Source organism: Planococcus citri, chromosome 5 (assembly GCF_950023065.1).
Source record: "Planococcus citri chromosome 5, ihPlaCitr1.1, whole genome shotgun sequence".
NCBI classification, from domain to species: domain Eukaryota; kingdom Metazoa; phylum Arthropoda; class Insecta; order Hemiptera; family Pseudococcidae; genus Planococcus; species Planococcus citri.
In genome coordinates, this window is record NC_088681.1 from 10,378,949 (window position 1) to 10,405,241 (window position 26,293).

The following is a 26,293-nucleotide window of genomic DNA, read 5'->3' on the forward strand; positions in this document are numbered from 1 at the left end:
CACTACAATCAATAAATCTCAATTTTAACCCCTTTATACCCAATTTCATAAAAATTTCGTAAATTTTAACTTCGGTAATTACCGGTAATTTCCCCCAAACCTAAGTAAATACCATTTATTCTCATTGTAAGGAGCTAAAATCGATCTAATCTCACAATATCCCACCAATTAAGCCAAAAATTACACAAAATTTAAAACTTTCAGCGTCACATAATGCTCTGAATTCACTATTTATGACGACGAATAATAAAAGGTTGCGTCGGTTTACCGCTGACGTCGCCCTTGAAACCTTTTTCTCTTCTTTTTATGCTGTGTAAAAATTCCGACCTCATTTCGAATAAATATGTAATATCAAGGTAACGAGCTCCCCTATACTCGATTATGTGAATAATTGACCATCTTATATCGACTTATAATTGTGTTTATTTAACCTTTCCACTATTCGGTGCATTATTTTCTAAATTACGTCAATTTAAATTGAGTTTTTCAAAAGTAAACCACTGTTTAATAGATTCCAAAATGGATTTTCCGAATGCAATATGCAAGCGATGACGATAAACCCTTGTATTTTTTCTGGAAGAACAGCTCGAATGAAAATTAACCCTCGACGTAGGTACTAAGTAGGTCGTCGTTTATAGTTTAAATGTCACGATATTGACGTCGATAAAAAATAATATATTCGAGTAATAATAGGTTTATATTTAGGTCTGACCACGTATAACAGTTGGACAATAAAAAAAAATAACCACACACCCTTGATACGTGAATCTGCTCACTTCTACGAGCTTCACCTGTGTTCATAATCAATCCACATTTTCACGATCAATATCGATGAAATTGCTCTACAATAAATTCATTCATCGGCCAATTCGAAAATGAAGGCTCGAGTCAAGAAAATTCCATCTTTCTCTCCTTTCTTTCCACACAAATCACTAACTTTTTTTCAAAATTTGGGAAAGGTTTCATAAAATTTCAAACTATTCCCTCGTACTATTCTTAACTGAACCTTCCACTATACCATTGAACACTTTTGCCCAAATGAGCGAGCTTTTCCGCCCATAAAGAATTCAAACGTGGGTTCATTTATGAATTTTTCACTAACTACCTTTTAATCATGAACCCGCGTTGTTTTTCACGACGTTTAGTTATAAATATCGTAAAAAAAAAATAAAACCGCTTAGTTTCAGTTTATAGGTTTTCTTTGGCTATTTCAAACGATGCTTACCTCTATACCTATAGTACGTTTAAAAATCCCAAAGGTATATTATTTGGTTAAATGACGTCATTTAACGAAAAACATCAGCGTGAAAATGATTAGATCCGGTCACGCTAACGAATCATTGTCGTTTATAGGAATTTTTCTCAAGAGTTTCACTTATTAATCGGAATCGTAAAGGTATAGAGAAAATGATACCAGCGACAAGGAAAAATAGTACCAACGAACAGGAAAAGGGAAAAATTAAACGTTTCGTGGTATGTTTGGGTACCACGAATACGATTCCAGCCCCCGTCTTCTTCCATCTTCGTTCACCTTCTATTTATAAAATTTAATGACTATACAAATGCTTCAAAAGCCACACGCTAGGTGTTTCTTTATGCTAGCTTTTTTTTTCTTCATTTTGTAGTCTTGTATCTTTTAAACATGCTAACAGGTATCGAAGCACGAGCTATTAGTCGAAGCAAACCATTTATGGAGTTTATCCTTTGCACAAACGGCGTGTTTTCGTTTTGGTGAAGTTGGTCTTTTTTTTTCACGTTTGTACTTTCTATACGACTTTTGGTCGTTGGGTTTTCGAATTTTCGGTGATTTTTTTTTGGTTTGTTTGTTTTTTATTCGCGTAGGCAATTATGAAAGATTTATTGGTGTTTAATAACGAAGTTTTTAGAACCTATGCGTTTCACGTGGTTTTATTGGTTTTCAAAATGCTCCTGATGTCGCTGATGACTGCTTTTCAGAGGATGAAGAAAAAAGTAATTGACATTTTTTTTCGATATTTTTACATTTTTAATTTTTCGAGTTTTTTTATTCGAAAGTTTTATTCATTTTTTGGGTTCTCTCTTCATTATTTTTGGCTGAAAAATCGGACTTAGGAAATCAAAGTCAATTTATACCTACTAAATTTTTTTCATGTTTTTTATTTTTTTCAAAAACATAATTTGCTTTCCAGTATTCAATTAACCCAAAAATTATTTCAAATGTAAAAATTTGTTACTTTAATGGAGTGATAAAAGCTCAAAACTTGCTGTATTCGGACGTGTTTGCCTCGTAATCAGATAACAACACCTTTAAATGAAGAAATAACCTTAGAATCGTGATCAGCACCATCGAAAACCATACAATCGATATATCACACGATATTTCATCAATTTTGCAAATTTCAATCCCTAAGGGTGAAAACCCACCCCTAACTGTTGAATTTGGGTTAAAAACAACTCATGAGTCAGGAAATTAATTTTTGATGATAGAAACAAAAAACACAAATGAAAATGAAAATTATTACAATTTCAACCCTTATCAGTGAAAAACTACCCCTAATAGCTGAAAGTTGACATAAAAAGCATATAATACTTCAATTTTTAAATTAATTTGTGGTATTTGTTCAGATCACAGAAAATCAATTTTCACGCTCCCAAATTGTTTTTTGAGCGTTTTCTCACAATTAGGGGTGGGTTTTCGCAGTTAAGGGTTGAAATTTGAAAAACTGAGGTCAAATTCGAATTCAGCACCCTTGAAAACCTAACAATCGATAAACATGACGTTTTTTGTCATTTTTTCCCAAAAACCACCCCTTAAGCCCCTCATCCCTTATTTCCACCCCTTTAAAATTCTCAAAATCATGTAAAAACTTCAATTTGCACTGAAATTTGTGTAATTGGTTCCAATTATCAAAAATAAATTTTTCAACTCATAAATTGGTGTTTGCAACAATTTTTGGCATTTAGGGGTAGTTTTTTGCAATTAAGGGATGAAATTTGAAAATTTGATGAAAAGTCGTGTTGTATATCGATTGTATGGTTTTCGATGGCGCTGATCACGATTCTGGGGGTCATTTTTTCATCCAGGTGAAATGTTCTTCGGTTAAGAAGCAAAAATTGACGAAAAATGAAGGTTTTCAATACTTCTAAACTTCCTTATCCTCCAACTCCCCTCTTCTCCAACCTATCCTTTCATTCACAGCCAGTTTGAATTATACATTTTCATGTGATTTTCCAAAATTTGCACAAAATTTTGAGGAATTTTGCCACATTTCAAACAATTTTCAGTAATTTTTAAGCATTTTGACTAGTATTAATTTCGTTAAAAATTGCTACATTTCAGAGCATTCTGAATAATTGCAATAATTTTAAGTTTTCCTACTAACTTTTTCGAACATTTTTGTATAGCATGTTTCGACTAATTTGAGAATTGATGAAAAATTAAGTATTAGTAAACCACGACTTTCCAATGAAAAATGAAGTAATTAGTAAACCACGACTTTCCAATTAAAAATATCACTTGAGAAATGAAACAAAGCATTTTAGAGAATAATTGTTCTTAGTTTTTTTTGGAGGGAGGGAGGGAGGGAGGAGGGAGGGGGGAGTTTCTAAAATTTAGCACAAGGTGATTTTTTTGTGTTATTATTTAATTTGACAAACCCGATCATTATCATCTATTTTGAAATTTTTGCGAACTTATTGGTCTGTTTTTCTTAAAAACTTGATTATTTGATGCGTTTTTTTCTTAATTTTTTTTTTTTGAAACTATTCAAATTTCATGCAGGTGTCCACCGAATTTTTAGCATCTACCACCGATTCGTTAACAAGCGTAATTTTTTCGGTAGGAATGAACAGAAACTCGATGGATTAATCTATCAAGTGATCAATGATTAAAAACCATCACAAAAGAATTCAATTTTTCTTCAATTTTCCTCCGGGATGAATTTTTTAAAATATTTTTTTTAAAAATACAGTCACTCGATTTTTCGCACAAAATGGCCCCGATTTTTTGGAATAGGGGTTTTCCTCTCCGGACTGAAACCTTCTTGAAGTCTATTGAATCACAATGAATACGTATCTCAAGTGATTTTTAACCTACGATTTTTTCGATAATTCTTTTCGAAACAGCCGTATAAAAACAGATTTTGACGACTTCATCCCGATCCGAAAAGCCCACCCCTTTTTTGACACTTTCTTGGAGAAGTGTTTTTCAGAATTGGTAAAAATACAACTAAAAATCATTTATAATTATATATCTCACCATTCTCGTCCTTGAGGACAGAAAACTACGAAAAATTTCATCTCATTGATTTTAAAGGTTCACTGAGGCAACAAAAAATTTCAAAAAACTCGAAAAACTCGTGATATATTTTCGAAAGAGCTCAACTCAAACAATACGTTTTTTTAGAGAGAAACTTGGGCCAAAATTGTCAAAATTTTCACGAGTAAAAACCATAAGATTCTTTCTAGGTCATCCCATTCTAATTTTTTTGATACTAATTCCCCCACCCCCAAAAAAAATCGTGTAAGAGGAAGAAGGTCACTTTTCATGATTTTGAGAACACCCCCCCCCCCCCAAATGACCAACATGTGGAGGTTTCTCAACCGGTAGACCAATTTTCAAACTGAACGGAGTCGAGGATAATTAATAAATTCGAAAGAGTATGCGAAAATGCACCACCAGCCAAAATTTCATTTTCTCAACATCATTTCTCGATTTTTGGTAAATTTTTGAAAATCAAAAGGTTAAAAATTGAAAAAACTCGAAATTTTACCAAATGAATCTAGAACGTTTTCAAACCTGTTTTCGAACCAGTAAGTAGATTTTTCAAAATTGAGATTTCCACAAAATTTTCAAATTTTACCCAATAAAGTTGGAAAGCTGCAATTAATGTGGCACCCAAAATTCAACATTCTGAGTCAATTGAAGGTTATTTCAAGCCATTCTGGAGCCTCCAGTAACTTTTGGAAAGTTCTAGTTTTCCAACAAAAGAAAAATCGCTTAAAATGATTGAAAATTAGAAAAATACATAATTCGGCACCGGCAGGGACCGATTTTGGTAAACTAGTGGGTCAAAAACATGCACCGAACACGTGTATAGAGGCTGAAGTTCATTTTGACAGATTTTATGACATTTTTTGAGTATCTGGAATTTTCAAAAAAGAATTTGGAGGATCCAAAATCACCTAAAATTATTTTTAGTTGACTCGACGTGTCAAAAAACAATTGTTAACAGCGTTTAGAAAAGCAAAAGACAATTTAGAGAAATTTTTAAGGCCTTTTTGTGAAAATCTGGAATTTCTAAAATATTGCTGGAGGCTCCAGAATGGCTTGAAACCTCCTCCAATCAACTCACGACTACATATATTAAAATTGAGATACGAAGTAAAATTTTGGGTTTTCAACTTCATTTTTGGTAAAATGTTGTGAAAATTTCTGAAAAATCCGCTGAAGGCTCTAGAACTGCTCAAAACATTTCAAGACAATTTCCAATCAATTCGGAATGTCGAAAACAAAATGCAAGCCAAATTTTGGTGTTCTAGATGAATTTGGTAAAATTTCAATTTTTTCCCCTTTAATTCATCCAAAAATTTAGATTTTCAAAAATCAACAAAATTTGAAAAATTTACTTCAGCACGTGAAATTTTGCCTGACTGATGAATTTTTGCATGCGCTTTCGATAATGCTGGGTCTGGTTCAAAAATTTTCTAACCACTTGCGATACTTTTATGGTGAGCAAAACAAGGAATTATTCTACAGTATATTTGAGGAGCTGAGAATCAAAACTCACATTTGCCAAAAAAAAAAAAACCCGTTTTATGGCAGATTTGGATATACCGTTTTACACTCTATAATGTGATATATTCGGTTTTTTTGGATCAAAGTCATTTTGGTGTGAAATTCACCTTCAAAACCAAGGGTTAGAATCAAAACTCACATTTGCCAATACATTTGCCATTGGCAAATGTGAGTTTTGATGAAAACTTAGTTTTGTTTGCAAAATTCCATAGGGAAAAGTTTGATAACAAGCTGAATTTTGGTACACGGGGGTTTTTTGATACGCTGAACACGAATTTGGGGTGTACAGGTGAATCCGGTGTACGCTTCCCCCTTTTTTGTGGACCATAAGCCCCCAAATTTGTTTTTTTGCGTTCAAGTCCGAAAATATGCAATTTTATGCAAGATTTATGTTATTTGGGTCGCAGAATACGAATTTGACAATATTTTTTTTGTAGGGGTGGGGGATGAGGGGGTTAGGGGGGCGAGAAATTCAAAATTTGACTATAATGATGTGTGATATGTCGAAATGTATGTTTTTGAGGGTGTAGATCACGAATTTGACAATATTTTTTTCGTAGGGGTCAATGGTGGGGGCTGAGGGGTGAAAATGGTTAAAAATTCAAAATTTGACTATAATGATGTGTGACATGTCGAAATGTATGTTTTCGTGGTTGTAGATCACGAATTTGAAAATATTTTTTTCGTAAGGGTTGATGGTGGGGGATGAAGGGGGTGAAAAATTCAAAGTTTGACCATAATGATGTGTGATATGTCGAAATGTATGTTTTTGAGGGTGTAGATCACGAATTTGACAATATTTTTTTCGTAGGGGTGAATTGTGGGGGATGAAGGGGGTGAAAACGGCGAACAATTCAAAATTTGACTGTAATGATGTGTAATATGTCGAAATGTACCAAGTATGAATAATTCAACTGAAAGTGAGTAATTTTCATCAATTTACTCGATTTTAGTTGTTATAAAGTCATTATAGAGGTTTAATTTACGTTAAAACTCCGTGTTTTGCCTATTCTGCTACATAAATAGGAATAGAACAAATTTTTGCACGTAGATGCACGGGAAATCCCAGGGGCTAGTACTTAAGATAGTGTATTTCAAGATGTCATTTGCCATTTTTGCCCCCGAATGCCCCGGCGACGACAACAGTCAATTATACCTAGTGAAAAATCATGGTGAATTTTGTTTAAATGTTACAAATTTTTTCTTCCAGGGACTTTGACGGCTCTCCAATAGAAAATTCTCCATCCCCCACCCTTTACCTTTTCTACACCTTCAAAAACATACATTTTGACATATCACACATCATTATGGTCAAATTTTGAATTTTTCACCGTTTTCACCCCCTTCATCCCCCACAATTCACCCCTACGAAAAAAATATTGTCAAATTCGTGATCTACACCCTCAAAAACATACATTTCGACATATCACACATCATTATGGTCAAATTTTGAATTTTTCACCCCCTTCATCCTCCACCATCAACCCTTACGAAAAAAATATTGTCAAATTCGTGATCTACAACCACGAAAACATACATTTCGACATGTCACACATCATTATAGTCAAATTTTGAATTTTTAACCATTTTCACCCCTCAGCCCCCACCATTGACCCCTACGAAAAAAATATTGTCAAATTCGTGTTCTACACCCTCAAAAACATACATTTCGACATATCACACATCATTATAGTCAAATTTTGAATTTCTCGTCCCTCTAACCCCCTCATCCCCCACCCCTACAAAAAAAATATTGTCAAATTCGTATTTTGCGACCCAAAAAACATAAATCTTGCATAAAATTGCATATTTTCGGACTTGAACGCAAAAAAACAAATTTGGGGGCTTAAGGTCCACAAAAAAGGGGGAAGCGTACACCGGATTCACCTGTACACCCCAAATTCGTGTTCAGCGTATCAAAAAACCCCCGTGTACCAAAATTCAGCTTGTTATCAAACTTTTCCCTATCGTCGTAATTAAAACAGTGAAAAAAAATTTGATTGCAAATCTTGGAGTCAAAACTCACATTTGCCATTCTTTGTCTGGATATTAAAGCAGAAGGGAGCTAGGTGAAAATCAGTCAACACAGGGAATCGTGTTCTAGTAGCGCTATCTAATGATCCATTTTGGTATTATAAGTTTTTTCAACTGGCAACACTACTAACTCAGTTTTTCGCGTTTTTCTCAAAATCGTTTATGGTGGCAAATGTGAGTTTTGATTCTCAGCTCCTCATTTGGAACACCCTCTGCAGGTGGCACCTTCAAATTGAGTTCTAGGAAACGAATCGTGATACCAAAACTTATTAAATTCATTTCCAATTTTTTTTTTTTGAATCTGAAAATCAGCTCGTGAAATTTTTAAAAGTTTAAAACAAAACTCACAAGTCAAAATCTCAATTTAAAATGAAATTATTTTTTTCAACAAAATGATTTTCAATATGAGAGCACATTTCTTGTAGCACAAGAGCTCCAAATTTGATGAAAATATTTTTATAAAATGACTACTTCGAAGATTTTGAGTTCGAATATTGGTCCAGGGTTTAGTTATTCGAGCTGAACCCCTTATCGTCTCCCCAACCATACCATTAAAAATTAAGAAATTGAAAATGACACGTGACATGTTGATTGCAAGATTTTCGAAGCCATTAAATCCAAATATTCTATTCTTTTTCCAAATACAACTCCTCAGTGCCCCTCTAGCCCCCCCCCTCCATTCGAAAAAATTGAAAAATCATGAAAATATTATGTGACACGTTGATCCTCACTAATTCAATATCGTCGAGTTTAAAATATCCATTCATTTTTTTTTATTTGACCCTTCAGGGTCTCTTAAGCAACTGGAAAGATTTTGAAATTGAGCAACCTGAAAAACTTTGAAAAGTTAAACCCAATTTAAACCTACGTTAAATTATCATCTTAAAATATCAATTTTCCAATAGGTTTTTGTGAGCCCGGAAGACACCAGTTTCATGGGAGGTATCCTGAAATACGACGACGCAGACGTAGAACGAGTTCGAAGGTAGATAAAACACACTCACACATTTCTAAATACAGCGAGGAAACTCTCTCACCACGAACCTTTCTCTCTAAAAAAAAAACAACCCCTGGGTATTTTTCAGAGCTCATCTCAACGACTTGGAGAACATCCCAGCCTTTCTCATCACCGGTTTGATTTTCGTGTTGATAAATCCAAATGAAACGTTGGCTCTACAGCTGTTTCGTCTTTACACGTTGTGCCGGTACTTGCACACCATCGTTTACGTAGTGATCGTCATCAGACAGCCAGCTCGAACACTCATGTTCTTCGGAGGGTTATTGGTCAACATAACGATGGGCGTAATGATCGCGATGAAAGTCTACGAGTAAATTCAAGACGTGAAAATGGCTCCAGGAGAATTCAATTTGTTGGATGGTTCATTTGGTTGTTGTTTGTATACATATTATTAAAAAAAAAAATTCTCAATTTTTGCAGTAAACATCTCGAAAGCTTTTCTTTTTCTATGTGTTGATTTTTTTCTTGCGCTTTGAATCGATTCGGTTATCGATCTCGGATTTTAATCATGTTACGTAGTATCGTTTCATTAATCTCTAAGTATTATACTTGATAATTCGTATAGTGGTATTATTTTTTTTGTAAATTACTCGTATTATTAATCAATAAATATCCAACTCGAGCACGATGCTCTAGCTCACCTTTTTATTAATGAAATCCTGCATAAGTTGTAGTTCTTTAGCGTCCGAGATGATTTTATCGGTGCTGTCGGTGAACTCCGAAGTACCAGTTAAACTGAATTTACTATGATGATCTCGTGAAGTAATCGGCACTCCACTGGTGACAGGCGCAGCCGCAGATGAGGTACTGGGTACTTGAGATTTATCGTACGAGGTTCTGTTGTGTTTTCGACGTTTACGACGCCCGCTCCCATCACCCGAGACGTGTTGCTGAATACATGGTAGCTGGAGTACGCCGCCATTTTGGATGCATTTAGTGTGAAACAATCGTTTACAATCTACAGCAATACAAAACGAGATCATTAAAGGTATATTCTACATTATTTGGGAGAAGACGGTTCGAAAACTAAATTCGAATATGTAATAATTACCGGAGCATTTATGTCCTTGGGTTACAAACGCATCCATCGGTTTGGAACAATACATGCATCGATCTTCCTTCGAGAATCGGCTAATTTTACGGAATCTGTGTCCGGCGATGGTAAACATAGTCGTGCCTTTCCAGGTGAGTAGCTCGAAGGATGGCGAATGAGTGACCGGTGATTTGCGCTGAGTGACTGGTACGGTTTCGGTACGTGATCTGAGATCTTCTCGGACGTCTCCGACTTGTGTAGCCGGATCGCTGTTTCGTCTTTTCAAGTCGACCATTTGTTTACTGCGATACATCGAATTCGTAAAATTATAGTAACCAAAACATAATAATAAAATAACCACGAATCTAAATTATGTATACGCTCACCTATGAGTGTTATTATTTCTAGACGACGCGGCCGAAGCGTCGATAATGGAATTATAGGAATTAGCTTGCGAGAATCTTTCGTTATTCTCGTTCTTTTTGGTATCGTCGGTAACGCTTTTGCTATGCAGGTCGCGCCGTCTAGCGTATCTAGCCGGAGCGGTCGGTTCGCTGGACAGATGAGCGGATCTGGCCGGTAGAGGTTTACGAGGACCTGGGAATTCGCTCTGCTTGTTCCACGCTGTTATGCTGAAATCGTCTACTTCGCTATCGCTGTGAGCGTTCGATGTGGTTTCAGATTTTTTCGAAACGCCTGCAAAAGAAAATGGTACCGAATTAGTAACTTCATATGAGCTCAACACTAAGGTTAATGATGGATAAAGGTTTTTATTTTACCCATAATCGATTGAAGGTGTTTCTTAGCTTTATGAAGAGTTTCTTTAACAGGAACTACGGAATGAGAATCGCCATTCTTCTGCGACGATAATGAATCACTGCTACCTTTACGGTCGTATTTATCTATTTGGGGGAAAAAATGAAAAAATTTTAAAACATATTATTCAGAAAAAAAAAATACAAAAATTAATTAATTAGCTGAGCAAACTAATAAACTCACCAACGGAGAATTCTTCGCAGTAGTATTTTTCAGTCTTATTTTTCATACACGTGTATGACAATTTCTTCTTTAGTTCGCGATTCAGTATCGTTTTATTGGGATCACCGATACTGAAAATATAATTAAAACATTGTTTTCAGAAACTGAAATTGAAACTGTTGGAAAAATATTTCACACAATTCAAAAAATTTTCAAGTCAAGGAACCCCCCCATTTCTATGCGAATATTTGATGTTTCTTTGTAATTACGAATGTGCCACTAAGTAGAACTCGAAAAAAAAAATATCAGGAGGTCTTTTTAATTTCAATCCTATTTTAAAGTGCTTTAGCGAGATTACTGCAACTTTGAGAAAATCTGTTTACAGCGTTTAAAGAGTAATTGAAAGTAGTTTCAAAAATATTTATCAAAAATTTCAAAAGTTCAAAATTGAGCTCAATTTTTAAAACCTTGTCAAATTCTGAAGCGATAATTTGAAAATTTGAAAAAAAACAGGAAGCGACATTCTTTTATAATAAAAAAAACACTGGAATTTTTGCGATGGGATTCGCAAAATAATTCGTGTTGGGAGGGGGGGTGCACGGAGCCATAAATTTTGGTCAAAATGTAAAATATCGTGTGACATATCGTTTCATAAGCTTTCGAGAGCGCTAATACGAAAATCAATTTTTTTTTATTCAATTCCTCTGAAGCCCCCTTTTCTCTAAGCTTTCCAAAATTTATGAAAATTGAAAAAATCTAGTGGCATGGTTTAATACGTTTTTGGAAACGCTGAAGAAAAATATCAGCTTATTCAGGGTTCGTTCTAAATTTTTTCCAAAAAAAGTACCTTTGTTGAGCAAAAAAGTTTGAAAAAGTAGAAAAAAAAAAATTTTAAAACAGAAAATAACAAATTGAAGCAGAAATTTGAATTATTTTGCAACTATTTTGCAATTTTTGTCAAATAAGCGAGAATTTGAATCATTTCTTTTGGGTGGGGGGGGGGAAGCCTATTTTTTGGAAAAAGCGAGACTATGACAATTTTAATAAAAAGAAAGGCTCCTTTGCAATTCCTAGAAAAAATAGACATTTAGGGAACTTTTGGAAAAAAGGTGAAAATTTTTATTTGCCAATTTAAGCAAAAAGCAGCAATTTTTGAGAATTATGGTCAAAAAATGTATTTTTTTGCAATTTATGTCAAAATCGAGATTTTCTAGCAAGTTTACAGTATAAAAACAAGAATTTCAGGTAATTTTTGGAAACTTCTGCTATAAAAGTATCACTTCGCAATTTTGCCAAAAAACGAGGATTTTTGTCAATTTTTTGGAAAAAATTAACACTGGCAGTTTAGTTGGAAGCTGGATTTTTAGCAATTAAAGGCCAAAAAATAAAAATTTTTCGCAACAGTTGTCGAAAGAGCGAGATTTTTTTTCAATTAAAAAACCATAAAGTTAAGGTAGGTCTGTTTTGTCATTTTAATGGGGGGTGGGTGGTGGGGGGGGGTAGGGCACGCCAATTCTTGAAAGATGTAAGTCCATAATTTTTTGTACCATCTTCCCACCTCAAACATCAAAACAGAATTGATTTTTGCTTCATCTGTTTAAAAAGTTCTCCTTTTTTTTCAGAATTGCCAAATAAAAGTCCTGTTTTTGCAAAACTTTTTTTTTACAAGGTTCTGATTTTTTTTTTTTTGTGAAATTTCCCCAAGTGGAAAAGTGTCAATTGGGGGGGGGGATGTCAAAAAGCGTCAATTTTTGGAAAAATAGTCGAGAAGTGTACATTTTTGGCACAATTGTCAAAAAGTGTCTTTTTTTTGGTAAAATTGCCAAAAAAAGGGTCATTTTTGGCCAAAATTGTCAAATAGTCCTGTTCTCACCAAGATTGCTCAAAAAAAATTTTTTATTACCAAAATTGTCAAAAATTTTTTTTTTGCCAAAATTGTCAAAAAATTCCTATTTTTGCAACAGTTGTCGGATATCAATTTATGGCAAGTTTGCGGAAAATTGTAATGTTTTTTCGTCAAAGTTCTCAGGTAGTAGTTCATTGATAAAATATTCAAATGTTCGTAATTTTTGTCAAAATTTCTGAAAAATTGGTGCTTTTTTTGCCATAAAGTTCAAAAAGCATTAATTTTTGCTTTTACTGCCTAAAAAGTCCTCTTTTCTCAAACTTTCTACACAAAAGTCCTGTTTTCTCCAAAACTGCTTATTAAAAGCTTTTTTTTTGTGAAATTCCAACCCCCCTCCCCCCACCAAAAAACCTTTCACTTTTCCTACAAAAAAGCTTCGGGTAACTTTTTTTTAAAATTGGACTTTTTGGAATTCTTTTGCAAAAAAACGTCGAATGTCAATTTTTGAAAAAGCGAGAATTTCTTTTAAAATTTTGACAAAAAGCAAGACTGATAATTTTAGCAAAAACAGCTGGACTTTTTTTTTATCAAGTTATAGGAAAAAAAAGAACACATTTTGTCAACTTTTGGGCGATTTTTAAAAAAAGTGAGAGCTGAATACGAATATTATTAAGTTGTTTTCCAGATTCGGCTTCTAACACCTCCGTATGCCCCCACATTTTTTGAAAATCGATTAAATCGTGAAAAATTTCAACTACTACGATTTTCAATACCAGAAAAAAACACGAAATAAATAAAATTTTCTTATTTTTTTTTCAAATTTGCATGCTGGGGACTCAGATGGATTTGAAAGTGGATTCAGTCGATTTTGGAGGGGAAGAGGAGTATTTTTTTGCAATAGGTAGGTACAGGAAATTTTGACTAATTTTTTGTGAAAAAAGTGTGATTTTGAAATTTTTTCAGAACTCAAAGTCAACTTTTGCTAGAGCCTTCAGTTTGAATTTTTTTTTCTTTTTTAAATAGGAAACTTCGGATTTATTTAAAATTTTAGATTGCTAACTTCGGCACAATCGCATTTTTCGAGGATTTATGCAGAATACAAATTCAGAAATCTTTACAAAACTTACTGCAGTAATGCCATTTCTTCAGCGAAATCACGTTCGAAAGATCCGGATTCGCTTTCCGGCGGAGATTCGGTACTGCAACGAATGAAAAAAAAAACCATGAAAAATCTCTCTCCAAAAACATTTTACCTCCTTCCACAAAAAAGCTAAATACATACTCGGTAGGTAATTCAAAATCTTCCTGACTGGATTCTTTCGATAATACTGAATCCTTCGCCGTAATACTACCTTTACTTTTAGCTACTTTACCCTGCGTGAAAAAAAAAACAAAATAAAAACGTAAAAAAATGGCTAAAAGTTACAGATTAGCTAAGAAAAACGCTTCAACGAAACTAACCATTTGTTCTTGTTGCTCTCTAATCTTACGTCTGGTCAAATATCCTCTAGCATGAGCTTGGAAATTAACAACGCCAGTTCGAAGTTTCCTATACCACGTAGAAGTCTTATGAGTCCTCCACATCGACTGTATACAAGCGGCTGCGGCGTTACAATTTCTCATTTTGTTAGCGAGTTTCTGTGCACTGACCATTCTCCACCAAGACTGCGATAAACCAAACCAAATCAATAATAACGCAATTCAACGAAAAAAAAAACATCGTAATTTCTGCATCATTATGCAAACCTGTAACGTGGTAACAGCATCTCTGAGTCTTAAAAACCGTCTTCTTTCGATTAGCACCCTAAACCATCTCTGGAGTACGACGATGCTAGCCATAATTTGTTGATGGAGACGATAATCGAGCTTGAGTTTCTCACATTCTCTCATAAAGATCTTGGTACTTCCTAATTGGTAATTATCACGATTCAGGTTCAACGTCAACAAGAAATCTCTAACGTCGCTTTGAGAACTGTAACAGAATATCCAAATTTATGAATCCAGACCAGTGTACGTAGCCTATTTTGTAACAAAAGCACAACACGATTTTGAAAAAGAAGCATAACGCGGGTTCGAAAAAAACAACGCGATTTTGAAAATAAAAAGCACAACACGATTTTGAAAAAAATGCAATTTGGATTTCAAAAGCAAAACGTGATTTCCAATTTTGAAAGCACAACAAAAATTCAAAAAAAACACAACATTGGAAAAACAAAGTCGGTAAAAACACGAGATTCTGAAAAAATAAGCACAACAATTTTTTAAAAAAAAAGCACACACAATTTTGAAAAAGAAGCAAAACGCAATTTCGAAAATAAAACAACGCGATTTTTTTCAAAAGAAGCACAACGCGGTTTCAAAAAAAAGCACAACGCAATTTTGAAAAAACGTGATCTGGAATTCAAAAGCAGAACACGATTTTGATTTTAAAAGCACAACTTCAAAAAAAAAGCAAAACTGGATTGTGAAAAAATAAGCACAACACAATTTTGAAAAAAAATAAGCACAACACAATTTTGAAAAAATAAGCACAACATGATTTCGAAAAAAAGCACAATGAGATTTTTAAAAAAAGCACAATGAGATTTTTAAAAAAACTCACAACGCAATTTCGAAAATAAAACAAAATTTCGAAAAAAAAAACACAATGTGATTTCGAAAAAAGCACAAAAAAACTCACAACGCAATTTCGAAAATAAAACAACAAGATTTTGAAAAAAAAAACACAATGTGATTTCGAAAAAAGCACAACTTGATTTTTTAAAAAAAAGCACAGTGGGATTCTGAAAAAAACGGCACAACGCGATTTTGAACAAATGGCACAACACAATTTTGAAAAAGTAGCACAAAGTGAATTTAAAAAGGACGTGATTTGGATTTTAAAAGCAGAACGCTATTTTGATTTTGAAAATGAAAAAAAGCACAATGCAATTTTGAAAAAAAAGCACAATATCGAAAAAAAGCACATGCTTTTAAAGAAAGAGCATGACACGATTTTGAAACAAAAAGCACACGGTGATTTCAAAGAAACAGCATGACACGATTTTGAAAAAAAAACCACAACAAGATTTCAAAAAAAAACACAACTTGATTTTGAAAAAAAAAGCACAACGCGATTTTAAATAAAAAGCACAATGCGATTTTAAATAAAAAGCACAATGCGATTTTTAAAAAAAAGCACAATGCAATTTTAAAAATTAGCACACACAACACAATTTTGAAAAAGAAGTATAATGCGATTTTGAAAAAAAAGCACAACATTGAAAAAAAGCTCATGATTTTAAAAAAAAACACAACGCGATTTCGAAAAAAAAATGCACAATGTGATTTCGAAAAAAAAGGACAACAAAATTTTGAAAAAAAAGCACAACACAATTTTTCAAAAAAGCACACACAACCCAATTTTGAAAAAGAAGTACAACATCGAAAAAAGGCACATGATTTCAAAAAAAAAAGCACTACTTGATTCCGAATTTACTATGCTATTCTGAAAGTTCCAAAGCACAACGCGATAAATATCACGAAAGCATAATGTGACTCAAAAAGCACTACAGTACTGAAAGAACCTTTGTTAGGGACAATTCGTCCACTAGGGAATTGAATGATTGGCTCACCTCAATAATCCTTTAGGCAGCAATATCCTATAGAGATGGATAAATTCTTCATACGATAACCGAACGTTGTATCCAGCTTGTCTAATACGAACAGTTTCCAACATTCCGGTATACCGGAGCTGTCTTTGGACAGTATCTTCATCAAAGAGATTTGGTATCTGTAAAACAATCCTCATTATATGTAGTCATTATAGAATCACTAATTATCACAAAATACCCGATAAAGCTTCGATTCTCTTTACCTTTTCTCCGTTACTTTTGATACATCTGATGAAAAACGGATTAGCCTGATTAAGGGTTTCCATCAGGCTATGTAACGATAACTGGAACTGCGCCGAAACAGTCAAAGGTTGTTTGCGAGCTTTACCACTCAAAGTATTGCTGTAGCTTTGCGTACGACCGGCCAGAGTTTTAACGCTTTGCAAATTTTTCAAGCCTTTTTTACCTTTATCTCGAGGTCGGAATGATTTGTTTTTCCTGTAAACGCACAGCAGAAAAATTTCCATTAAAATACATGACAGTGAAAAAAATCCCAAAGTATTGGAAGAAAATTATACAAGGTGTCCCAAGAAGCGTGTGTTATGTTGATAATTGGTTGGTATCATAATCGCAGAATAATTTACATCGAAGAAATACTTAGTTGGCTACTTTATACACGCAGAATTCGAAAACCATCACCAAATTATAAAATTTTTGAAATGTGACGTTGCCAATAATACCTATACATTTTATTTTTGAAAATTTGGAATTCAAGACAGATAGTCCAAAATAATGGAAATGAACACATCATATTTTGGACTAAATTCGAAACATTCTGCAAAATTCCTCTCTTTGACTAGTCACAGAGCTGTTATTTTATCGAAAGCGAAGTTGCCAATAGTACATTTTACATCAGAAATTGCTTCACTCACAAAACAAAAATGATCCTGATCAATAAAATTAAAAAATAACTATAGAACTTTTGCTGGACTTTCAACGAGATTATATTTCTATTAGCCCCCCCCCCCCCAAATTCGAAATAACAGCACTTTTTATACAAAAACGATGACTTCAGGCAATTACGAGTATGACAAAACATTAGGACGAATTGAAAATTCTGGAAAAAAGTTTTAGGCAACTTGGTCAAAAAACAGCTTTTTTTTTAGTTTTGACTGAAAAAAAATTCCAATTTTGAAAAAAAAGAAACTCAGTAGGGAACTTTTTTACACACAAACGTGGATTATTTGACAATTTTGATAAAAAGAAGAAATTTGACAATTTGAACAAAAATGCTTTTTTTTTACAATTTTGGCAAAAAATGAAACTTTTTGACAATATTGACTGAAGTAACTTATTTTTTTCACATAAAACAGAGAATATTCCTTTTCAAGGCATTTGAGGCAGGAAAAAGGACTTTTTGACCATATTGCCAAAAGAATTGGAACTTTATTGGACAACTAGGTACGATAAAAAAAAATAGGTTTTTTCACATGAACATAAAACAGGATTTTTTATGACAGTTTAAGCAAGAAAAGTAAAAAACTTCTTGACAATTTTGACAGAAAGAAGGGGCTTGACAAGTTTTGGCAAAATGACTTCTTAAAAATAAAACGAAGAGTAAGTACATAGTCCCTTTTATAGAAAATGAGGTAGAAAATAGTATTTTTTGTAAATTTTGGAAAATAGATCAGCACCTTCTAGGAAAGGGACCTTTTTCGGCGAAAACCAGAACTTGAATATACAAAACTTTTTGATACAAATTATATTTTTTTACAATTTTCACAGAAATGAAGACTTTTTGACAACTTTGGCAAAAAACGTAATTTCCTGACAATTTTGGCTAAAAATGGAATTTTTGGTCAAGTTTGCCAAAAAAATAAAACTTTAAAGCAATTCTGATAAAAAATGGAATTCTGTGGCAATTTTGGCAAAAATGAAAACTTTTTGATAACTTTTGCAAAAAATGGAACTTCTTGCAATTTACACAAAAAGTGGAATTTTTTGACATTTTGCCAAAAAATAAAATTCCTCAACCAGTTTTGCAAAAAATGAAAATTTTTATGCAATTTTGACAAAAATAGAATATTTTTGGCAATTTTAGGAAAAGACGATTTTTTGACAACATTGACAAAAAACGGAATTCTATAACAATTTTGGCAAAAATGAAAACTTTTTGACAACATAATTTCGGCAAGAAATTTTTTGACAAATTTGGCAAAAAATGGAACTTCTTAGCAATTTTGACAAAAAAAATGGAATTTTGTCAGAATTTTGGCAAAAATGAAAACTTTTTGACAACTTTGGTCAAAAACAGAACTTTTATGCCAAAAACAGGAATTTTCTGACAATTTTGGCAAAAAATGAAATTTATCAACAAATTTTGCAAAAAATCAAAATTTTGTATGCAATGTTGACAAAAATAGAACTTTTTTGATAATTTTAGGAAAAGATGAACTTCTTGACAACTTTGACAAAAAATGGAATTCTACGACAATTTTGGCAAAAATGAAAACTTCTTGACATCTGAGGCCAGAAATGGAACTTTTATGCAATTTAGACAAAAAAAAAAATGGAATTTTGTTACAATTTTGGCATAAATGAAAATTTTTTGACAACTTTGGCCAAAAATAGAACTTTTATGCCAAAAACTGGAATTTTCTGACGATTTTGGCAAAACACGAAATTTCTTGACAAGTTTTGCAAAAAATTTTGGCAAAAATGAAAACGTTTTGACAACTTTGGTCAAAAATAGAATTTTTATGCAATTCAAACAAAACATTAAACTTTTGTGCAATTCTGACAGAAATGAAATTTTTCTAATAATTTTGGCTAAAGATGATTTTTTTTGAAAAAATTTGGCAAAAATGGAATACTTACTTGAGCAATTTTAACAAACATGGAATTTTTTTGACGATTTCGGCAAAAGATCACACTTTTTGACAACTCTGACAAAAAATGGAATTTCGTGACAATTTTGGCAAAAAAAAAACCTTTTTGACAACTTGGCAAAAAATGAAACTTTTATGCAATTCTGACAAAAAAAAAAAAATGGAAATTTTGTGACAATTTTGGAAGAAAATACGTACGTATATTTTGTGGCAGAAAATGTGACTTTAATTGAGCAAATTTCGGAAAAAGAAAATATTTTTTGTATTTTTGTGAAAGAAGAGGAATTTTGTGTTTCGCAATTTTGAAAAAAGAAAACAGGACTTTTGAAACTATCAAAGCAAAAATTATTACTTTTTTAATGTTCGAACAATAAATCAACCGGAGTTAAATCTTGGCAATTTTAGACATCAAAAATGAAAACTTTTCGACATTTTTTTTTTTTTTGCAAAAACCGGGACTTTAATTGGGGAATTTCGGAAAAATCAGTCTATTCGACAAAAATCAGAATTTTCGTCTATTTTGACAAAAATTATAACTTTTTTTTACAATTTTAAACAGTACGGGAATTTTTTGGCATTCCGACAAAAAACCAAGACTTTTTCTGCAATTTTGGTGAAAACAAGAATATTTGACTATTTTGGCTGAGCATGATCCTTTTTTTTTTTGTTGAAAATGTAGCCAAAAAACAGAGCTTTTTAGTCAGGTGAGAAAAAAATCGATACTTCTTAGATGTTTGAGCAAAAAACCGGGAATTTTTTTTCGATATTTAAATGTAATGCGATGTTGCCAATACTACATTTTAAACCATTTTTTCAACATCGATCCATCAATCCAACACGTGATTCCGCATCTAACCAAATCGTTCCACACACAACCAACACTTCTGTGGGACCACCTACCCATTCCATTAGCCACCAAATCAAATACAAATATACCAACACCAAGTATACATACATAGAGATAAAAGCTATAGATACAAGCTACTTAGCAACGTGAAGAAAAAAAAAGGGAGAAAAATAATGAAAAAAACATTGAAGTCCACGCAACTATTAAACATACATAAAATACACAGGTAGGTACATAAATAAATAGTGCAACTACGAAAAATATACCAACGGGAATATTATAAGATGAAAAAAAAAAAAAACAATAAATAATAAATGAAAAAAAAAATAGAAAAGAAAAGAAAAAAAAAGATGAGAAAAAAATCGGTGCTATATAGATTCCAGCCAGTGCTCTTACATAACGACATAAATTTCCCTAACACATCACCAACCAAGGTATGTACTATTACTATACGATGGTCGAGGGTAAAACGAGTAAAGAAAATACGTTATTTACATCCTACAAGACGTGTTAACAAGAACACCATGTTAGTAGAACATGTAGCCCACAGATAGATCGACGAAACGAATCAGTTCAGATAACCCAATCACCTTGCATATGTGTTAGATTTGCCCATCGGCCCATAATAGGTACACGTGTATACACAGCTTTTTCAGATTAATCGATGCCTTTGCCATTATGCCCAATAATGCCATCATATAGTTAAATCATCGATGAAAACCTACATGACGATTTGAGTAGCTCTCTTGAAGACGTCGGCTTCATCGACGTACAGTTTCCTACGATGATTGACTGTCGTCTCGGACGAGGAGCTCGTCTTGGACGCTGCATCTTCGACGCAATGAGAAGTACGACGCAGAGCCGTATGTTTATTGGTATTGTTCAATTTCGCAGCACCTGCGCTGCCTCCACTACTACGAGACCCTTGTTTAGAGGTGACTTTTTCCACCCCATCTACGGCGTCGGTGTCGCAATTCAGCGTCGTGATGGTCGTATTGGTAGCGAGAATGCGATCACGATCACGATCGCGATTTTGGTTATCGCTTCTGGTACGGCAGAGTAATCGATCGTTGGCCAATGTCTCGAGTCCTCCTCCTACGCTGTATCGTTGCGTACTAAATCTGAAATGGACGCCGAGGCGCCGCCGCCTGGTTATTCTCTCTGTCTATTTACTACTACATAGCATAGTAGAGATGCATCGCACACGCACTTCTTCTAAGTATACATTATAATACCTCTTGTCACTCTCCACGAGCCCAACCACACATCATAATCGTCGTAAACACGGTCTAATAATAATACGACATGTGTGCGAGCTGATATACAACCCACACATCTCTATTTCATTCGTACTACGACGACTGTGATGGATACGCCAACTATATCGTTCACCTCGCGCATACAGGGTGACGAGAAATTCATCCTGACAGGTGCCTGATATATCTGGTCATTCCATGTCAACTCAACCAACGTTTTTGGGCCATGTCCTTCGTTTTGCTCAAATTTTTTTTACAATATCTACCCACCCAGTAAGTAAGAAAGCCGAAATCAGTTTGGTCCCAGCCCCCTCAGGGGGCGGGTGGGGGGGCTTCCATTATTTTCACATTGTCTCGAGGTACTCAACTTCAGCAGCCCATTCCTCCAAAACTATAATACTTTGATCAAAACTGATTTCACAGTTCAAAAGGGCATTGAATTTCAAACTTTTCAAGTATTTTGAAATTTTCAAAAGTTGAAAGTTGAACTTTCAATTTGGAAGTTCAAATTTCAAAATGGCGCTGTAAGTGGGAGCTACCATTTAAAATTTTGAAAAAATTTCCATCGATGTACATTTTGATACTTTTTCGAAATATTCAGGTTCCGAGATGGCACTCGTTGACGGAGGGGGAGCACCCCCACCCCCAATTTTGGGTGAAACTTTCAAAAGAAAATCTGGGGCATGTGCTATATCGAATTGTATGTTTTCGGCAACGCTGAACACGAATATGACGTCAGATTTTTGATAGGACCCAATCCACGGCCCCCAGCACCTCCTCAAAGGGGGTAAAAGTTCAAAAAAGCGTTTTGTTCGTGTGACACATGGAATAGTATGTTTTTGGTGACGCTGAACACGAATATGACGTCAGATTTGTGATTGGACCCGTTCACGGCCCCCATCACCTCTCCAAAGGGGGTAACCCCCACCCCAAAAATGGTTACATTCATGTGACACATGCAATAGTATGTTTTCGATATCGCTGAACACGAATATTGCCTTAGTTTTTCACTTTTTCAATCAACTTCACCCATGGCCCCCAGAACCTCCTCCAACAGGTAAAAGTCCAAAAAAATTGTTGGGGGACGTGGATGGGGTCCAATCAAAAATCTGACGTCATATTCGTGTTCAGCGTCACCAAAAACATACTATTCCATGTGTCACACGAACAAAACGCTTTTTTGAACTTTTACCCCCTTTGAGGAGGTGTTGGGGGCCGTGGATGGGGTCCTATCAAAAATCTGACGTCATATTCGTATTCGGCGTCGCCGAAATCATACAATTCGATATATTACATGCCCCAGATTTTCTTTTGAAAGTTTCACTCAAAATTGGGGGTGGGGGTGCTCCCCCTCCGTCAACGAGTGCCATCTCGAAACCTGAATATTTCGAAAAAGTATCAAAATGTACATCGATGGAAATTTTTTCAAAATTTTAAATGGTAGCTCCCACTTACAGCGCCATTTTGAAATTTGAACTTTCAAATTGAAAGTTCAACTTTCAACTTTTGAAAATTTCAAAATACTTAAAAAGTTTGAAATTCAATGCCCTTTCGAACTGTGAAATCAGTTTTGATCAAAGTATTATAGTTTTGGAGGAATGGGCTGCTGAAGTTGAGTACCTCGAGACAATGTGAAAATAATGGAAGTCCCCGACCCACCCCCTGAGGGGGCTAGGACCAAACCGATTGCGGCTTTCTTACTTACTGGGTGGGTAGATATTGTAAAAAAAATTTGAGCGAAATCGAAAGATATGACTTTCAAAATCGCCTTTTTTTGGTTGAGTTGACATGGAATGACCAGAGTGTCCTATTCCAGGTGCCGAATCACTCGCTGGCCGATACAGCAATCCAAATTGCACAAGTATAGATTGAATTGCCAGCCCTGAAACTGGAAGGGGCAGAGTGAAGGGGTCTTATGATTGTTTTTTCAAACTTCTGTAACTTTTTGAACACTAGAAACTTACACAATTTTGAAAAATTCATACCACATATTCCTTAATAATGTCCCTTCATTTCTCAAGATCAGCAAACCATTCCCCACTCGTGCAGTTTGGGTTACTGTATTGCCCAAAGAATTCCTCGCACCAGTAGTTAACCGAACACCCTGTATAATATGAAAAAACACCTGTTGAGACTTTCTAGTCACATTGTGAAGACATTTTATGTAAACTGTATTCATTCTCTTAAACATCGTGTACACTTCTCACTGAACCATTTTTTTTTCTCAACAACAAACATCGTAAGTAACGTTTTGACATAAGAATACAAAGCTGCGTTGTCATCAACCCAGTCATCGCGTCAAAATTATACGACACGTTGAAAAATTCCGCTATTTAAAATAACTCGACTATTTTCGCCGCGAATAAAAACAGAAGAAAAAAAAAACTACGAAGAAAATAAATAATTAAGAATGTGTATCACAATTCAAAAAAAAAAAAACAGGCAATTCTTTTCAAATGATCAACAACAAAATTATTATGATGAAGATGAATCGAACAAAACAAATTGGAAAAAAAACTAAATGAATGGAAAAATCTAATCTCAGGCTCATCAGCCATCGATACAGGGACACTGGACAGGCTACGAATTTTTCAACGAAAAGATATCATCACAATATCAACTACGAGTACGTACTACTACAGGAACATGCACAATTCATTTACTCATATTCAAGCTCTATGTATATAAAAAAAAAAAAATACGTAAAACATTTCCAAAATACAAACGGAATTATTATTGATCGAATAACTTACACAATCCAGTTAACGGTTAAATTCAACGACGACATTTTAATCAAATGACTAGATTGGTAAAAGAAAAGAAAAAAACAAACTCGTGTTACGTACGAATTGGAAAAAAAAAATAACAAAGCTAATATTCTTTCATTCATTGTTTGTCTCATGTATTTGTATTGCTCAAATGCAAATGAATGAAAATTGGTGTAACTGTATAAACGAGCATCACTATTTTAGTGATCCTTTTTTGTAGGTACATTTTCAAAGGTGAACTGGGTAACTAAATATGTAGTAAATACCTACGTAAGTACGAGGACACGATACGTTTACTTGTTAACTACTTGTTAAGCTACTAGAATGTGATTTTTTGCATGTTTATTTTTGGAATAAGTACTCTTCGAAGTGTCTACAGTGAAAAAATACTTTCAGTAGATGAAAAACAGGACTCCAACATGAAAAACAACTCATAAAATCCCACCAAAACATATTTGATTTCATCAGTAAATCATTTCTTTCTCACCATAGAGAATCATTCGAGATTGAATCGACACAATTTTTCAGTGAATCGTTTAGGAACGAAGAACGAATCACTTCAATTTTAGAGAAAATCACTCGCGAACAAATTATTCAAAACTTCATCATGAATTTTCAATTTTTGCAAAAAATATTCAATATTTAAAAATGATTGATGTGAATCGTTCGCGAACGAATCTGCCCAAACGAGAATCATTCGCGAACGAATCAATTTGATATTCATGAGAATCGTTCGCGAATGAAAAAATTCAAATTTCATGTGAAACGTTCACAATCAGAAAAGAATCGACACAATTTTTCAACGAATCATTCAGGAACGAAGAACGAATCACTTCAATTCTTGAAAAAATCACTCGCGAACGATCAATTATTCAAAATTTCTTCATAAATTTTAAATTATTGCAAAAAGTGTCCGATATTCAAAAATGTTTGATGTGAATCGTTCGCGAACGAATCTGCTCTATAGAGAATCATTCGTGAACGAATCAGTTCGATATTCGTGAGAATCGTTCGCGAATGAATAAAATCACAATTACAAATGAATCGACACTATTTTTCAGTGAATCGTTCAGAAACGAAGAACGAATCACTTCAAATTCTTGAGAAAAATCACTCGCGAACAAATTATTGAAAATTTCACCATGAATTTTCCATTTTGGCAAAAAAAATCCAATATTTAAAAGATATGTAAACGTGAATCGTTCGCGAACGAATAGGCTCTATTGAGAATCATTCGCGAACGAATCAATTCGAAATTCGTAAGAATCGTTCGCGAATGAAAACTTCAAATTTCATGTGAAATGTTACAATAATTGCAAATGAATCGACACCATTTTTCAGTGAATCGTTCAGGAACGAAGAACGAATCACTTGAATTTTAGAGAAAATCATTCGCAAACGAATTAATAAAAATTTCATCATAAATATTTCCAATTTTTGCAAAAATATTCAAATTCAATATTTAAAAAAATTTGATGCGAATCGTTCGCGAACGAATCTGCTCAACAGAGAGTCATTCGCGAACAAATCAATTCGAAATTCGTAAGAATCGTTCGCAAATGAATAAATTCAAATTTCATGTGAGATGTTCACAATCGCAAATGAATCGACACAGTTTTTTAGTGAATCGTTCACGAACGAATCAGTTCAATTGTGGAAAAACTCACTCGCGAACAAATTATTAAAAATTTCTGCATAAATCATAAATTGAAAATTTATTCGATATTCGAAAATGTTTGATGTGAATCGTTCGCGAACGAATCTGCTCAATAGAGAATCATTCGCGAACGAATCACTTCAATCTTTAGAGAAAATCACTCGCGAACATATTGAAAATTTCACAATGAATTTTCAATTTTTGCAAAAGATATTGGATATTAAAAACGTTTTGATGTAAATCGTTCGCGAACGAATCTGCTCTACAGAGAATCATTTGTGAACGAATCAATTCGATATTCATGAGAATTGCTCGCGAATGAATAATCTTTATTTTCATGAAAAAAAAGAAAAAAAATCACTCACAAACGAATAATCCAAAATTTCAAAACAAATTTTCGGAAGAATATTCAAAATTCAGAAAATGCATATTTTATGCGAATCGTTCGCGAACGAATCGACTTGAACGTCGTTAGAAATTAGAATCGGTCGCGACTCGTAAATGACTGCATTAATATCCTTACGAATCGTTCAGCGACTGAACCAACGCTTGCGTTCGTGTTCATGTGAATCGTTCATGAACGATTCATTTCAGTTTTT

At 33.9% G+C, this 26,293-nt stretch overlaps 2 protein-coding genes across 7 annotated transcripts in view; one reads left to right on the forward strand and one right to left on the reverse strand.

Annotated features, from left to right (window-relative positions):
* LOC135848728 (unconventional myosin-IXAa-like) overlaps positions 1-26,293 on the reverse strand; it is a 56,200-nt gene that overhangs the window by 17,711 nt on the left and 12,196 nt on the right. For 4 of the 6 annotated variants that reach the window (XM_065368696.1, XM_065368693.1, XM_065368695.1 and 1 more), the window contains 12 exons: positions 20,739-21,134; positions 16,542-16,776; positions 16,300-16,457; positions 14,432-14,657; positions 14,147-14,350; positions 13,968-14,059; positions 13,813-13,884; positions 10,861-10,970; positions 10,641-10,763; positions 10,248-10,557; positions 9,880-10,163; positions 9,470-9,786 (listed from right to left, as the gene is read on the reverse strand). In XM_065368696.1, coding sequence (XP_065224768.1) covers positions 9,470-9,786; positions 9,880-10,163; positions 10,248-10,557; positions 10,641-10,763; positions 10,861-10,970; positions 13,813-13,884; positions 13,968-14,059; positions 14,147-14,350; positions 14,432-14,657; positions 16,300-16,457; positions 16,542-16,776; positions 20,739-21,134 — 2,527 coding nt within the window. Of the gene's footprint in view, positions 1-9,469; positions 9,787-9,879; positions 10,164-10,247; positions 10,558-10,640; positions 10,764-10,860; positions 10,971-13,812; positions 13,885-13,967; positions 14,060-14,146; positions 14,351-14,431; positions 14,658-16,299; positions 16,458-16,541; positions 16,777-20,738; positions 21,135-24,022; positions 24,071-26,293 lie in introns of all 6 variants that reach the window. The other 2 variants (XM_065368697.1, XM_065368698.1) reach the window with 2 other exon arrangements.
* On the forward strand, positions 1,581-9,456 carry LOC135848729 (microsomal glutathione S-transferase 1-like). The gene is made up of 3 exons (XM_065368699.1): positions 1,581-1,971; positions 8,716-8,795; positions 8,896-9,456. The coding sequence occupies exons 1-3, from the start codon at positions 1,849-1,851 to the stop codon at positions 9,140-9,142; spliced, it is 450 nt and encodes a 149-aa protein (XP_065224771.1). The 5' UTR covers positions 1,581-1,848; the 3' UTR covers positions 9,143-9,456.